Source organism: Micromesistius poutassou, assembly GCF_964030765.1.
Source record: "Micromesistius poutassou genome assembly, chromosome: 14".
Lineage (NCBI taxonomy): Eukaryota > Metazoa > Chordata > Actinopteri > Gadiformes > Gadidae > Micromesistius > Micromesistius poutassou.
Window position 1 is genome coordinate 570153 of NC_140284.1, and position 14417 is coordinate 584569.

At 46.4% G+C, this 14417-nt stretch overlaps 1 protein-coding gene across 1 annotated transcript in view; it reads right to left on the reverse strand.

Moving 5' to 3' along the window:
* Positions 1 to 2202: 2202 nt before the first annotated feature.
* Positions 2203 to 14417, reverse strand: part of LOC311358157 (insulin-like growth factor-binding protein 2-A) — a 20213-nt gene continuing 7998 nt past the window's right edge. Inside the window, exons 3-4 of the mRNA XM_084478161.1 lie at positions 6939 to 7061; positions 2203 to 3575 (exon numbers count right to left, since the gene is read on the reverse strand). Coding sequence (XP_084334287.1) covers positions 3417 to 3575; positions 6939 to 7061 — 282 coding nt within the window. The 3' untranslated portion in view covers positions 2203 to 3416. The remainder of the gene's footprint in view (positions 3576 to 6938; positions 7062 to 14417) is intronic.

Sequence of the window (14417 nt, forward strand, 5' to 3'; positions counted from 1 at the left end):
ATATTGTGTTGAGGGCGTGCTGCATAGAGTCTGGGCTGTGAGCTAAGACGACAGTCATCAGCATACTGATGCTCACAGATTTGGCGGGTCTTTGTCCTTGTGCGGGCCTGATGGATGTTGAAGAGGCTTCCTTCAAGGCGGTATTCCACATGGACACCGTCTTCATGTCCCATGACACGGTGGAAGAGGCAGGTGATGGCAGAGAGGAGGATGTTAAACAGCACCGGAGTGAAGACACAGCCTTGCTTTACCTCAAAAAACTCTGACTGGAGTTCTCCTGCGAGCACTCTGGCTGGCATCCCGTCATGCAGCTGCTGTAGTATGCGAAGAAACTTGGGTGGTACCCCAAGTTTGGAGAGGTGTTTCCAGAGCAACTCACGGTTGATGGTGTCGATGAAGGCTATGTAAGGTCTTTGTGATGTTCTCGGCTCTTCTCCAGCAGCTGCCTCAAGACAAAAACCATGTCTGTCGTGGATCTGGTCTTCCAGAAACCACACTGTGTTTCGGGAAGCACAGCTTCCGAGATGTGCTCAAGCAATCTGCTGAGAATGATCTTGGCCAGGACTTTCCCTGCAATGAGAGGAGAGATATTCCGCAGCTGTTGCCGCACACAGCTCTTTCCTTTCTGTTTGTAAATGACCACGGTGTTAGCATCCTTCCAGTCCTGTGGGAGGGACCCAGATGTTCCCAGATGTTTTGGATCAGGAGGTGCAGGCGACGTGTGAGGATGTATCCTCCGTGTTTGAAAAGCTCTGCAGGGATTCCATCGGTCCAGTGCTATTAGTGTTATTCATCCCTGCTATGGCTTGCCGGATTTCTGAGTAAAGTGGTGGGGTGTCCAGGTGTGTGGTTGGGGGCAGGTCTGGGAGATGATCCAGAATATGTGGGTCAATAGGGTTGGTGTGGTTGAGGAGACTCTCAAAATGATTTAAGAATCTGGTGGCGGTCCTTGAAGAGTGTGGACCCGTCAGCCCATCGTACCAATCGCCCACTTCCTGGGGCCGTACGATGCTTTTATGGCATCGTAGAAGCCTTGAGTGTTACTGCAGTCTGCCAGGTTCTGGATCTCTTGCTCCTTTTGCCCCCACCAGGTGTCCTCCTCAGTCCGGAGGGCTCGCTGGGCTGCTGTTCTTGCAGCAGTAAAGGTGGTTTTAAGGGCGGGAGATCCAGGGCAGGACAGGAGAGCCTTGTGGGCCTCATGCTTGGTTTTTAGGAGTGACTGTATCTCAGCTGAGTTACAGTCAGACCAGTCCTAAGTAGTATATAATAATAATAATAAGTAGTTTGGATCTGACCATGAGGTGGTCAGTCCAGCACTCAGTTCAGGTGAGGACATCTTTTTTGTCCTTTTGATGGACAATCACGTAATCAAGGAGATGCCAATGTTTTGAGCGGGGGGGCTGTCTTAAGCCTGTTCTTCAGCTGGAGGATGGTGTTGGTAATGACCAGCTGGTGCTCTGCACAGAGGGCCAGGAGTCTGAGCTGGGGTTTTCTGTAAGATGGCATCAAGAGCTCTGTAGAAATGCTCGTTATGCTCGGTATCAAGAGTTGAATATGCACTGGGTGGCAAAGCGTTCCTTTGCCAGGGGAATGTGTCATCAGTCTTTCATTGATGCCGATGGGGGATTCCGGAATGCGCTGCAGCAGTTTAGACTTCATGGCAAAGCCAACTCCATGATTACGGCGAGTGCCTTCGGGGACCCCTTCCAGAAGAAGGTGTACCCAGAACCGACCTGACAGGGAGTGCTCTCCATGTAGTCCGGTCTCAACAGACTGCGAGCTCCAGGGCCACCAGTGTGGCACACACACACACACACACACACACATTCAAAAACACACACACACACACACACACACACACACACACACACACACACACACACACACACACACACACACACACACACACACACACACACACACACACATTCAAAAACACACACACACACACACACACACACACACACACACACACACACATTCAAAAACACACACACACACACACACACACACACACACACACACACATTCAAAAACACACACACACACACACACACACACACACACACACACACACACACACACATTCAAAAACACACACATTCAAAAACACACACACACACACACACACACACACACACACAATCACACCGCATTTAAAAGTGCAGTAGGGTGTACAGTGTAGAAATAGACAAATGGCAATGTACTTTTTTAATTGATAATATATTTTGTATATTTTTCTTCATCACAGACAGGAATATAAACATACTGGTATTTTAAAAAAACAACAAGCACCAATTGCCTCATGGCAAAGTAATGCGTATTAATCCAATATCACAACTAAGGAAAATATGGTCCATTGTTTGGACTGACTGATATTATTAGAATGAACTGAAGGGTAGCATATCAGAATATAGGCCAATTCCAATTTGCAGCAATAATAAAGTAGTAGTAAATAGTGAATGAATCAGTTATAAAGCATTGTTACTACATTAATACTCATACAATTTAATTTAACTCTGGAAATGCCTCAATTACTGTTGCAACAGTACAAAGTAATAAGTAACAAGTAGTAAGGTATGATTGTCCTCACTTTAGATGAGCACACAATAAAGACTTAACAAATGCTTTATAACTGAACTGAATCACAAATTGAAGCAATGGTCCTAAGTGTTCACAAAGCATTATTAACATATTGTAAATAGTTTGTACGTCATCAATTAGCTTTATAAATCATAAAGAAACCATTGTCTTATTATCTTATCAATGATTTAAAACTGATTTAAAAAAAACATACTTCTGAGAATGAATGTAGTAACAATGCTTTATAAATGATGAATTACTTCCTTGTTAATGCTTTAAAGTTGCACAGTTATTCTAAAGTGCTTCAAACTAAACTTTAGAATCGGTTCAGAACACCAACACACCCACACAGAAATCAGAGAACACATCCGCCGCCAAAACAAACAAATGTTACAATTCAGTGGAAAGAACGCTCAACAAAAGTCAACATGGAACAAGAAAGAAAAGAGAGAAAACATCAAGGTGCCACACATTCCACATTGTGGGATGTGTGGCACCAGCAGGGTGCACAGATCCAACCTTTAGATATCTCTGAGGACAGACGACTCACCAGTACAGAAACACTATACGCTGTATTCTCTCTGGCACGAGGCAGACAGGCTAGGGTCCATGGAGGGGCCAGCGGCACCAACAGAAGCCCTGATAGCCCCAACGTGGAATAAAAGGGCCACCATGGAGCGTAGCGCCTGGCATCGACTGCTAATAACGTAGCATAGCATCTAGCATCCCCGCTACGACCCCCTTCACCTGCTGATACTGGCGGCGTGTAGCGTAGCGGCTAGCGTGTACACTATGGTCCCCATTCACCTGCTAATGACAGCCCTGCGGCGGCCCTAGCGCTGGGCGGCGGCCGTGGGCGCCGCGCCGGGCTCCTCCTGGAGGAGGCTGCAGTTGGGGTCCCCCCGGACGCGGGGCGTGGCCGGCAGCTGGGTCCCGGTCATGGGGTCCACGCACCAACACTCCCCCCGCTGGCCATGGGTGGACATGTTGCACTGTGGAAGACCATCACAGCACCATCAGCACCAGGTAACCAACGACAACACAGCATCACAGCACCATCAGCACCAGGTAACAACACACCATCACAGCACCATCAGCACCAGGTAACAACACACCATCACAGCACCATCAGCACCAGGTAACCAACGACAACACACCATCACAGCACCATCAGCACCAGGTAACCAACGACAACACACCATCACAGCACCATCAGCACCAGGTAACAACACACCATCACAGCACCATCAGCACCAGGTAACCAATGACAACACACCATCACAGCACCATCAGCACCAGGTAACAACACACCATCACAGCACCATCAGCACCAGGTAACAACACACCATCACAGCACCATCAGCACCAGGTAACCAATACCATCACAGCACCATCAGCACCAGGTAACAACACACCATCACAGCACCATCAGCACCAGGTAACAACACACCATCACAGCACCATCAGCACCAGGTAACCAATGACAACACAGCACCATCAGCACCAGGTAACCAATGACAACACAGCACCATCAGCACCAGGTAACAACACACCATCAGCACCAGGTAACAACACACCATCACAGCACCATCAGCACCAGGTAACCAATGACAACACAGCACCATCAGCACCAGGTAACAACACACCATCACAGCACCAGGTAACCAATGACAACACACCACCACACCACTAAGAGACGTTGATCAATGACAACAAAACAACAAAGGACAACAGATGAGGGCAAACAGTTAGAGACAAAACAAACAGCAAACAAGAGAAAATGATGACACATTTGAGGCACACACACACACACACACACACACACACACACACACACACACACACACACACACACACACACACACACACACACACACACACCCAAGTAGCTACACTGGACACAGACAGATAATAGAAAGGGGGGGTGTATGTTCGGGGGTAAGTTGGGGGCGTGACAATGTGGACTAAGACAGGGCATGTGTGTGCGTGTGTGTGCGTGTGTGTGCGTGTGTGTGCGTGTGTGCGTGCGCGCGCTCCACACCAACGTGTTTTCTCATGTCTACAAAAACATCACCTCCGATTTGGAGGGGCTGAAGTTTAGGCAGGGTGGGGGCGGAGCCACGGCCGTCCAATAGCAGTGCTGCCTGGAGCCGTGCCCCCACCCCGGAGCCCGCCTACATTCCCACCACTCATGCACATCAGAGGATTACAGACTGCACCCCCTCCCCCCTCTGCCTGCCAGATACACACACCCCACGCCCCCCCCCCCCCCCCCCCTCAGAAATGAGGTCATAATCAAAGTGTTTTCTGCCATAAACACTGGCCAGGAGAGGAGGAGGAGGAGGAGATAAGGTGAATGAATGGTAAAGAAGGAGGAGTTCCAGGGGGAGAAGGAGCAGGGGACAGGGTGGGGCGAGGGGGGCAGAGGAGAGAAAGGCCGTCCATTTTGTTCCTTGGGTGAGAAAGAACAAAGCAAGTGACAGTTACAGTAATTGGTGGCGGAAGAAAAGAGAGACGGGAGATACAGTGTGTGTGTGTTGTCCTGGGAAAGAAGGCCTCTCTCTCTCTCTCTCTCTCTCTCTCTCTCTCTCTCTCTCTCTCTCTCTCTCTCTCTCTCTCTCTCTCTCTCTCTCTCTCTCTCTCTCTCTCTCTCTCTCTCTCTCTCTCTCTCTCTCTCTCTCTCTCTCTCTCTCTCCACACAGCTCCCATTATGATCATCATTATAAGCATGATCATCATTATTATTAGTCAGAACTAGGATCATAGTCATAGATTGATAACATTGTTGTCATGAGATTTGTATTAGTAGTAGTATTAATTTGATTATTACATATATACAATATACATTATTAAAATTATAGTTAAGTAGTTATTACTTATAGTACTTATAGTATAATTAACAAAGTATCTAATTGAGGAAGAATAATATGACATGACATTACTACTACTTGTTATTCCATAAGGATGTGTAATGAAACCTTTGTAATAAGTCTAATAACAGCTGGGTGGTGTCTCTCTGTAAGGTACCAGGTGACCCATGACCTTTGACCCCTCCCAGGCTCTCTGCACACAGCTCCCTGGGATGACGGCCCAGCGCGCCTCCATGTTGTTCTTCTGTGTGTGTGTGGCGTGATGTGTGTGTGTGTGTGTGTGTGTGTGTGTGTGTGTGTGTGTGTGTGTGTGTGTGTGTGTGTGTGTGTGTGTGTGTGTGTGTGTGGGGCGTGGTGTGTGTGTGTGTGTGTGTGTGTGTGTGTGTGTGTGTGTGTGTGTGTGTGTGTGTGTGTGTGTGTGTGTGGGGTGTGATGTGTGTGTGTGTGTGTGTGTGTGTGTGTGTGTGTGTGTGTGTGTGTGTGTGTGTGTGTGTGTGTGTGGGGTGTGATGTGTGTGTGTGTGTGTGTGTGTGTGTGTGTGTGTGTGTGTGTGTGTGTGGTGATGTGTGTGTTGGGCTGTTTAGGACGACGTTGTGTGAACTTGGTAAGTCAATGCATCAAGTGAGTGAGTGAGTAAATAAGGTGAACGAGCTAGTAAGAGAGTGAGAGAGTGAGGGAGGCAATGGGTGAATGAATAAGGAAGTTGGTAAGCGAATGAGTGAGTGAATGTGCTAGAAAATTATTGAATAAGTTAGTAAGAGAGTGAGTGAATAAGTTAGTACATTATTGAATGAGTAAGTAAGAGACTGAGAAGGAGGTAGAGAGCACATGAGAGCATGATTTATTAAGAAAGTGAGAGATTAAGTGAGTGACAGAGTTACTAAAAGACTGAGTGAGTTAGTGAGTGAAGGAGTGAATAAGTTAGAGAGACACTGAGTGAGTTAGCGAGTGAAGGAGTGAATAAGTTAGAGAGACACTGAGTGAGTTGTGTGTACACTTGTTTGAGGTTGTGTGTGTGTGTGTGTGTGTGTGTGTGTTTGTGTGTACCTGTTTGAGGTTGTGTGTGTGTGTGTGTGTGTGTACGTACCTGTTTGAGGTTGTGTGTGTGTACCTGTTTGAGGTTGTGTGTGTACCTGTTTGAGGTTGTGTGTGTGTGTACCTGTTTGGGGTTGTGTGTGTGTACCTGTTTGAGGTTGTGTGTGTGTACCTGTTTGAAGTTGTGTGTGTGTGTGTACCTGTTTGAGATTGTGTGTGTGTGTGTGTACCTGTTTGAAGTTGTGTGTGTGTGTGTACCTGTTTGAGATTGTGTGTGTGTGTGTACCTGTTTGAGGTTGTGTGTGTGTGTTTGAGGTTGTGTGTGTGTGTTTGAGGTTGTGTGTGTGTGTTTGAGGTTGTGTGTGTACCTGTTTGAGGTTGTGTGTGTGTGTGTTTGAGGTTGTGTGTGTACCTGTTTGAGGTTGTGTGTGTGTGTGTGTGTGTGTGTACCTGTTTGAGGTTGTACAGGCCGTAGCGGTCACAGTTGGGGAAGCGGAGGTCGTAGAGGTTCTCCTGGAGCGTCAGCCGGGAGATCTCCTCCAGAACCCGGTTCAGCTCCTGCTGACAAGAGCTCTACACACACACACACACACACACACACACACACACACACACACACACACACACACACACACACACACACACACACACACACACACACACACACACACACACACACACACACACACACACACACGAGCAAAACCACAAACATACAACCTCAAACAAGTAGGGTACACACACACACACACACACACACACATACACACACACGGAGGAAATGATTAGCTGTGTTATAAATACGATACCCGTAAGATATTGTCCTGTGTTCAATTGAAAAATAATTATTGAATAAGAATAAAAAAAATTCAAATACCCTCAATTTACTAATAAAGAGTGTGTGTATGTGTGCACGTGTGTGTGTGTCCACCTGAGTGTGTGTGTGTGTGTGTGTGTGTGTGTGTGTGTCTCCGCTGTCCTCTGATTAGTTGGCTGTGGATGAGAGAGAGGCAGGTCTCTCAGACATTATCACATCACAGGCCTCTCTCTATGTCTCTCTCTCTCTCTCTCTCTCTCTCTCTAGCCTTCGAGCTCCCAGCTCTCCCTATCATTTAGCCCTGCCCCAACCATCTCTCAACCTTATCTCATTCATGTTATTACAGGCACACACACACACACACCCACGCACACGCATGCGCATACACACACACACACACACACACACACACACACACACACACACACACACACACACACACACACACACACACACACACACACACACACACGTATCTGCATCCTCATGCACAAATACAGAAGCACACACAAGCACCGACACACACACACACACACGCACGCACACGCATACACACACACACACACACACACATATATATACACATGCACATACACTCGTAACATGTGCACGCAGAGCGTATGCACATGTATGTACGTATGCACAAACACATAAACACACAATCTCGTGCATACATATGTGCAGACAGCCACATACACCCCCCCCTCACAGGCCCCGTTTACACAAGATACATATCTAGATCTACAACCGTTTAGGAATTACGATTTTATCTAGACTTAAAAACGAAACTGTGTGCATGAAAGGCACCAGGCGCTTACCAGCGTCTCAGCCGACGCATAGGGGCCTAGGAGATGTCCCCTCGTGATTACGGCATGCACACACCCGTTTCACGTTTGTACACACAGCCATGGTTTCACAATCTCCAAGAATGAATGGAGATGTAGCGACTGTACAGTATCGCCTTACACTGCTTTGGATGACGCTGGGAATCATGTTTGATCATATAAATGCAACGTCTAGGACTCTACAATCCAGAAGTAGGCACAGTGCGGCTCTGTTTGGAAACATTGGCATACGCCCGTTGCTTTATATACTCCTACTATATACTATATTAGTGTTATTATTATACTACTATATACTATATTAGTTGAAGAGCGGTGATGCCTGAGCTAAGCACATCACTCTCTCACATGATCTCTCGCTTCCAAAGGAGATTTGGTCAAGGCAGGGCCGGCCCAAGCCTTTTGGGGGCCCTAAGCAGAATTAGTTTCAAGCCTTTGGGGCCCCCCCTCCCACCACACAGAGTCATCTGTGCTTGATGATTATTGAACCAAACGGCGCACCATGTCACATTATAAATTGCATTAATACAGGAATGGATTGTGAACTACTGTCCCCTGGGCAAAGAAACATAAAGACCCCCCCCCCTCCGCCAATTGTGCAAAAGTGGATGTACATGGGGGAGTGGGGCGGGTCTGGAGATCCTCCCCCAGAAAATATTGAATTTGGTAGATGTGATTTCCTGTATTCTGGTGCATCTTGGCGATGGCCAGCTGGAGATGGGCAATACCTTCATTGGTTCAGATTCATAGCCTATAACCTGACTTGTAGGGCCTGCACAAGCGAACAGATATAGCACTGGGTTTAGCTGCCCCCAAACCACAAGCCTACTTTAAAGGCCTAGCCTATATTTTGGTCCATATTTGATTCGATACATTCAGGGTTCCACACAGACATTGTGGCTTTTAGAAATACGCCTCGGGCTGGCCCTTACGCCTCGGGCTGGCCCTTAAGCCTCGGGCTGGCCCTTACGCCTCGGGCTGGCCCTTACGCCTCGGGCCGGCCCTTAAGCCTCGGGCTGGCCCTTACGCCTCGGGCTGGCCCTTACGCCTCGGGCTGGCCCTTACGCCTCGGGCTGGCCCTTACGCCTCGGGCTGGCCCTGGCCCAAGTGAATGAACAAACCAAGAAAAAGGAGTGCATAACTCAAATGGCTCACGAAACAAGGCCACATCATTCCCTCTGTCCGTCCATCAACCCATCGTTTCTATCCATCGAACCAAAACCTGTAAGGTACGACCTATAGTTTACAGACCAACTAATTACAATTTAGAAGTCTTTCAAGGACCCTCATACATGGACTCCTGGCTGCTCCATGTTGCTGTGGACGATGCAACAGGCTGGAGTTCCTCCAGTCCAGGCCAAAATAAAAACATAATCAAAGGGTTGAGGTCAAAACAAGTGTCCTCACGACGGCGTGGTGATGCCGTGGAATGTATGGGAAGGAGAATGGGGGGGGTCGGGTGTGACAGAAGGGGCCCAGGGGCCCTGACAGGGGTGAGGACCCCTCAGGGCCGTTTATCAGGGACCACACACGACCACGCACGCTCACGCACACACCCTGACACCATACGCCCAACAAACAGCCCTGCCCCACCCACACACACACACACACACTTATTAAAAGGCATCGCTAATTGTTTTTCTCCCCTGCTCCACCCCAACCTACCCCCCCCCCCCACTTCTGCTCTTTTTTGTTATTGCCAGAGTGAGTGAAATGAGGGGGAAAATGCGGAGCATGTATATCATTGTTTACCAGCTCGCAAAAGTACATATGGGGGCCCCAACACCCCCAACCCCCTACCAGCGTAGCTCCAAGAGGCCTCTCTTATTAAACCTTCATATACCAGGCAAGCCCAGTCCTACATTTTGGACTTTTCTTTTACTAAGAGCAATTCACAAAGTATTTTAGGCCTAAAAGTGAGCTTAAAGTCCTGGAGAGGACTGCTAACTCACTAAGACCTATTCACAAAGAATCTGAACATGGCTGCAGCGCGACCGACTGCAAATTGATAAAGAGATATAATAATAATAATTACTTGGATTTTTATAGCGCCTTTAAAGATACTCAAGGTTGCTTAAATATAGGCTAAATCGTGCGGTATCAAACTTGTGGTTGAATTAGTGCGGGATGCAATAACGTCCCCAACAAACAGGAATAACCCCATCAGTCAGGAGATTAAATGTTTGGCAACACGTAGATATTCAGCAACAGGGAATATACAACTTTGCAACGCCGACGATTTAAGAATGTCGCAACCATCAGTCAGCCGTACCATAAATCAAACCATCAACGCGCTCTCTAGACCACATACCATCAACAGTTTATCCGGTTTCCTTTGGACAACCACACAGGATCAAAGCCAACCTCACGGCAATCGCAGGTATGCCCGGTGTGGTCGGTGCTAGTGACGGGACGCACATCAAAACCATTGAGCCATTTAGGACGCGGCCTGGCAGCGTTTTGAGAGGCAGCAGGTACCAGCTGGACGTCAGCTGTTTTGAGAGGCAGCAGGTACCAGCTGGACGTCAGCCGTTTTGAGAGGCAGCAGGTACCAGCTGGACGTCAGCTGTTTTGAGAGGCAGCAGGTACCAGCTGGACGTCACGTTATTTGTTGAATCCATATTTATTATTGTTACTGTTATTCTTACCTCCATGTATGTTAGAGCACACAAATATAAATGTAAAATATAAATCCCCAAATATAATCCTCCTCCTCTCCAGCACAAACTGGGCCAGCAGTAGCAGTTGGTCCTGGGACCAGTTGGGCTTTCGCTTGCGTTTCACGTCTTCTTTGTCTCCGCTTTCCTTCATCATGATAGGAGGACTTGAACGGCGGTATGGGCTGATATTTAAAGTGTTTAAGTGCTGAAAATATGCTGATTGGATAATAGTTTGCAGGGTACTATTAATTACCTCCTTGATATAATGCAATTGACATATTTTTATTGTTTGCTTTGGCTCTCTTTTTAACGTACATACAACGTCATTATCGTGGTCTGACAAACGTCTCATCATGTGTGTATTCTGCTAACTGCACTGAACTGTTTGATAGGACTTCATTTGTAGCCTTGGCTATTTCCTTATTTTTCGTTGATTTAGTGGGCTTGTTGTCTGAAGTTGTGGGTGAGTTTCAACGAGACCGCCAGCACTCAACAACCAATCACCGCTGACCGCTTCTAAACTCGTCCACGAGAATGGACGTTCACTCTTAGTGATTTATCCTTAGCGTGAGTCTGGCTCAGCGGCTTTGTGAATTACTTTAAGAAAAAACTCCTACGCAAAAACTTTTAGCGCGAGTTAGGAGCACTCCTAGCGGTAAGATAAAAAGCTTTGTGAATACGGTCCCAGGTCCTCTAGCTGCTGATCTGTCTGCAAGAGGCTCCAGGCTGCAGCCGCTGAAAACATAAAGGCCTGTTTGCCAAATTCAGTACAACCCGAGGGACGGACAGTAAGAGAGTCATTTGAGCGCAAACAATAATTGTTAGCTTTGGATGAGATATAGCCACAAAGGTAAGAAGAGAGCAGACCAAGGATGGACTTATAAATAAATATGTACCGATGAGTGAGTCTTGCAAGGCCATTGAAGGCCACTTAACTCAATGGTGAGTGAGAGCTGTGCAGCCTGTGACAAACCTCAGAGCGCTATGGTACAATGTCCAGCCAATGCAAGCATTGGGCCGAGGCCTGACTGTATAACAGATCACCATAGTCAAACAAGGGAAGGAACATCAACCATTTATTTCCTGGCAGAATAGAAAAAGCAGGATTTGTTTTTGACATAAAAACCAAGCTTAGGCTTAAGTTTCTTTACTTAGTTTTCAATGTGAAGCTTAAAAGTTAAACGATCATGTATTAAAATACTTTTACTGTGACACTAATTCAATCTGACTGCCCTGCAAGGTTACAATGTTAGGAAGAGAAGCTAATGTTTTCCTGGCATTAGAAAACAACATCAATTTAGTTTTTGTAGCATTCAACACCACAGTGACTCTACAATACCAAAAGCAGACTGGGAATACTCCAGTGAAGGGTGGCACCACAGCAGTAAATAACAATGTCAAAGTCGACATTAAAATCAAACCACTGACCCCATGAGGCAGTACCATTCAATTCAACTCCTGTTGTACTTTCAGGTCATTTTATAACCAGCCAACAGTCTGCTCAGACAACCCAATATTGAGCAGCCATTTTTTAAGGTGGTCCACTGTATCAAAAGCTTTTTTAAGGTTGTCCACTGTATCAAAAGCTTTTTCGAAGATCAATAAAAAGACAATTGTTAAGTGATGTAGGGTCCCTTTTAACAGAGTTAGAACATAGGCAGCGTTCCACATTTAGGGATGACATTTTGAGTGACACTGAGGTTAAAGATGTTTGATAAGGGTTTAGCAATGGTGTCAGCTGCAACTTGTAAAAAGTATGGTCCCAGATTATCTGGGACCATTACCTTCAGGCTTTGTGGTGTCCAGCGAGAGAAGAACAGTGAACTTCAACAGAGAACAACACAACTACAGAGAAGGGAACAGAATAAAAGGGTTGACTATCAAAAACATTTGCATAGAGAATAAGGACTATTCTCTATGCAGAAGGCCCCATAGGGCCTTGTTCTGGTCGGATACCTTTCTTCAAGGAGCTGCTCATTACTGCGTCTCTCTGCACTGGGGGGACCTGAGGGGACCCGTTCTCTGTTTGTCTCCTTCTGATTGGATAAATGGAAATCAGCAATCCAACGCCGCCCCACGGCCCACTGGGCGGCTGCTGACCTGGTTGAACTTCCACATCATCATCATAAGTATTAAATTAGCAATATCTATTAAAGATACTTCAAATATAGTGGATGTACAAATGCTTACTGGTGTCTAGCACACATTCAAAATGGAAACTAAATCAACAAACCCAGCTGAAGACACAGGTACTTCTACCGTGAGGGTCCAGGACACAACCCTACAGCTCTCTGTTCCTCACCACGAGGAACCAGCTGAAGACACAGGTACTTCTACCGTGAGGGTCCAGGACACAACCCTACGGCTCTCTGTTCCTCACCACGAGGAACCAGCTGAAGACACAGGTACTTCTACCGTGAGGGTCCAGGACACAACCCTACGGCTCTCTGTTCCTCACCACGAGGAACCCAGCTGCTGCTCAACACAACCCGGAGTGTTTGCTGTCCACAACGGAGGAACGAGCTTCCCACTAAACACAAACCCTTTACATCTTCCATCGCAGACTGAAAACATCATCTATCTGTTTCTTTGATGTAGCACTTGTTGTATGTAGCAGTTGAATTGTATGAACTCAAATGATTCTTTGGCTTCTTCTATTCGTGGTTGAATGCCCTCGTTGTTAGTTGCTTTGGACAAAAGCGTCAGCTTAATAATTGTACTGTAATGTAAATAAGGAGTGAGACTGATGTGAATTACTTGTGATGAAGGGTTTGTGTGTGTGTTGGTGTGTGAGTGGAATGAATGAATAAAACACACCTCACACCTTATTATTTACAAAAGCAATAACTCGGTCCTGTTATGCTTGCAGATTTATACAAAAGTGTTGCTGTTATCCCACGTGTTTGTATGCAGTACTTTTATTTTGAAATTGAAATATTAAACATTAGGCGGTCTGTTAAATCCATGAGGAATGGAGTGTGTATGTGTGTGCATGTTTGAATGCATGTGTGTGTGGGTACGTGCATGTGGGTGCATGTGTCTCCATATAAAAGTACATTTGCATGTAAGTGAATGGTTGCCCAGTGGAGGGCACTACTGTAAAGCACAAGAACGGCCAGGAAGGACACAGCTGACCCATCTGGTACATCACCATGGTTACCCTACAGAGGGAAGGAGGCCAATCTGCTTTATTACATTGGTTCACGTGTCACAAGTGTGATTTTTTATCTTCTAACTTTTTATCTGGTATTTGTATTTCAGCGCTGATACTCCACAGTAATTCCTTACGAAAACTTGGACAACTTACTTGGCAATAAAACTTGTTCTGATTATGATGAAGATGCTTTTCAAGCCAGCAAAGTGGGTTTTATATTCACTCATTCATTAATCCATTCACTATTTAGTGTTTTTTGGCTTTAATCCGAAGTGACAGATGTGATTAAGGGTAAGGGAGGGCAGTAGGCTGTGGATGGAACCCAGAACCTTTCAGCTGCCAGTCAAACCGTTTCTCCGTTCATTTATTGGGCCAGCCACACATTCAAACGTCAATTTCATAATTAATGAATGAATCCATCCATTTATTCATCCGTCCATTTCTCCCTTCATTCAT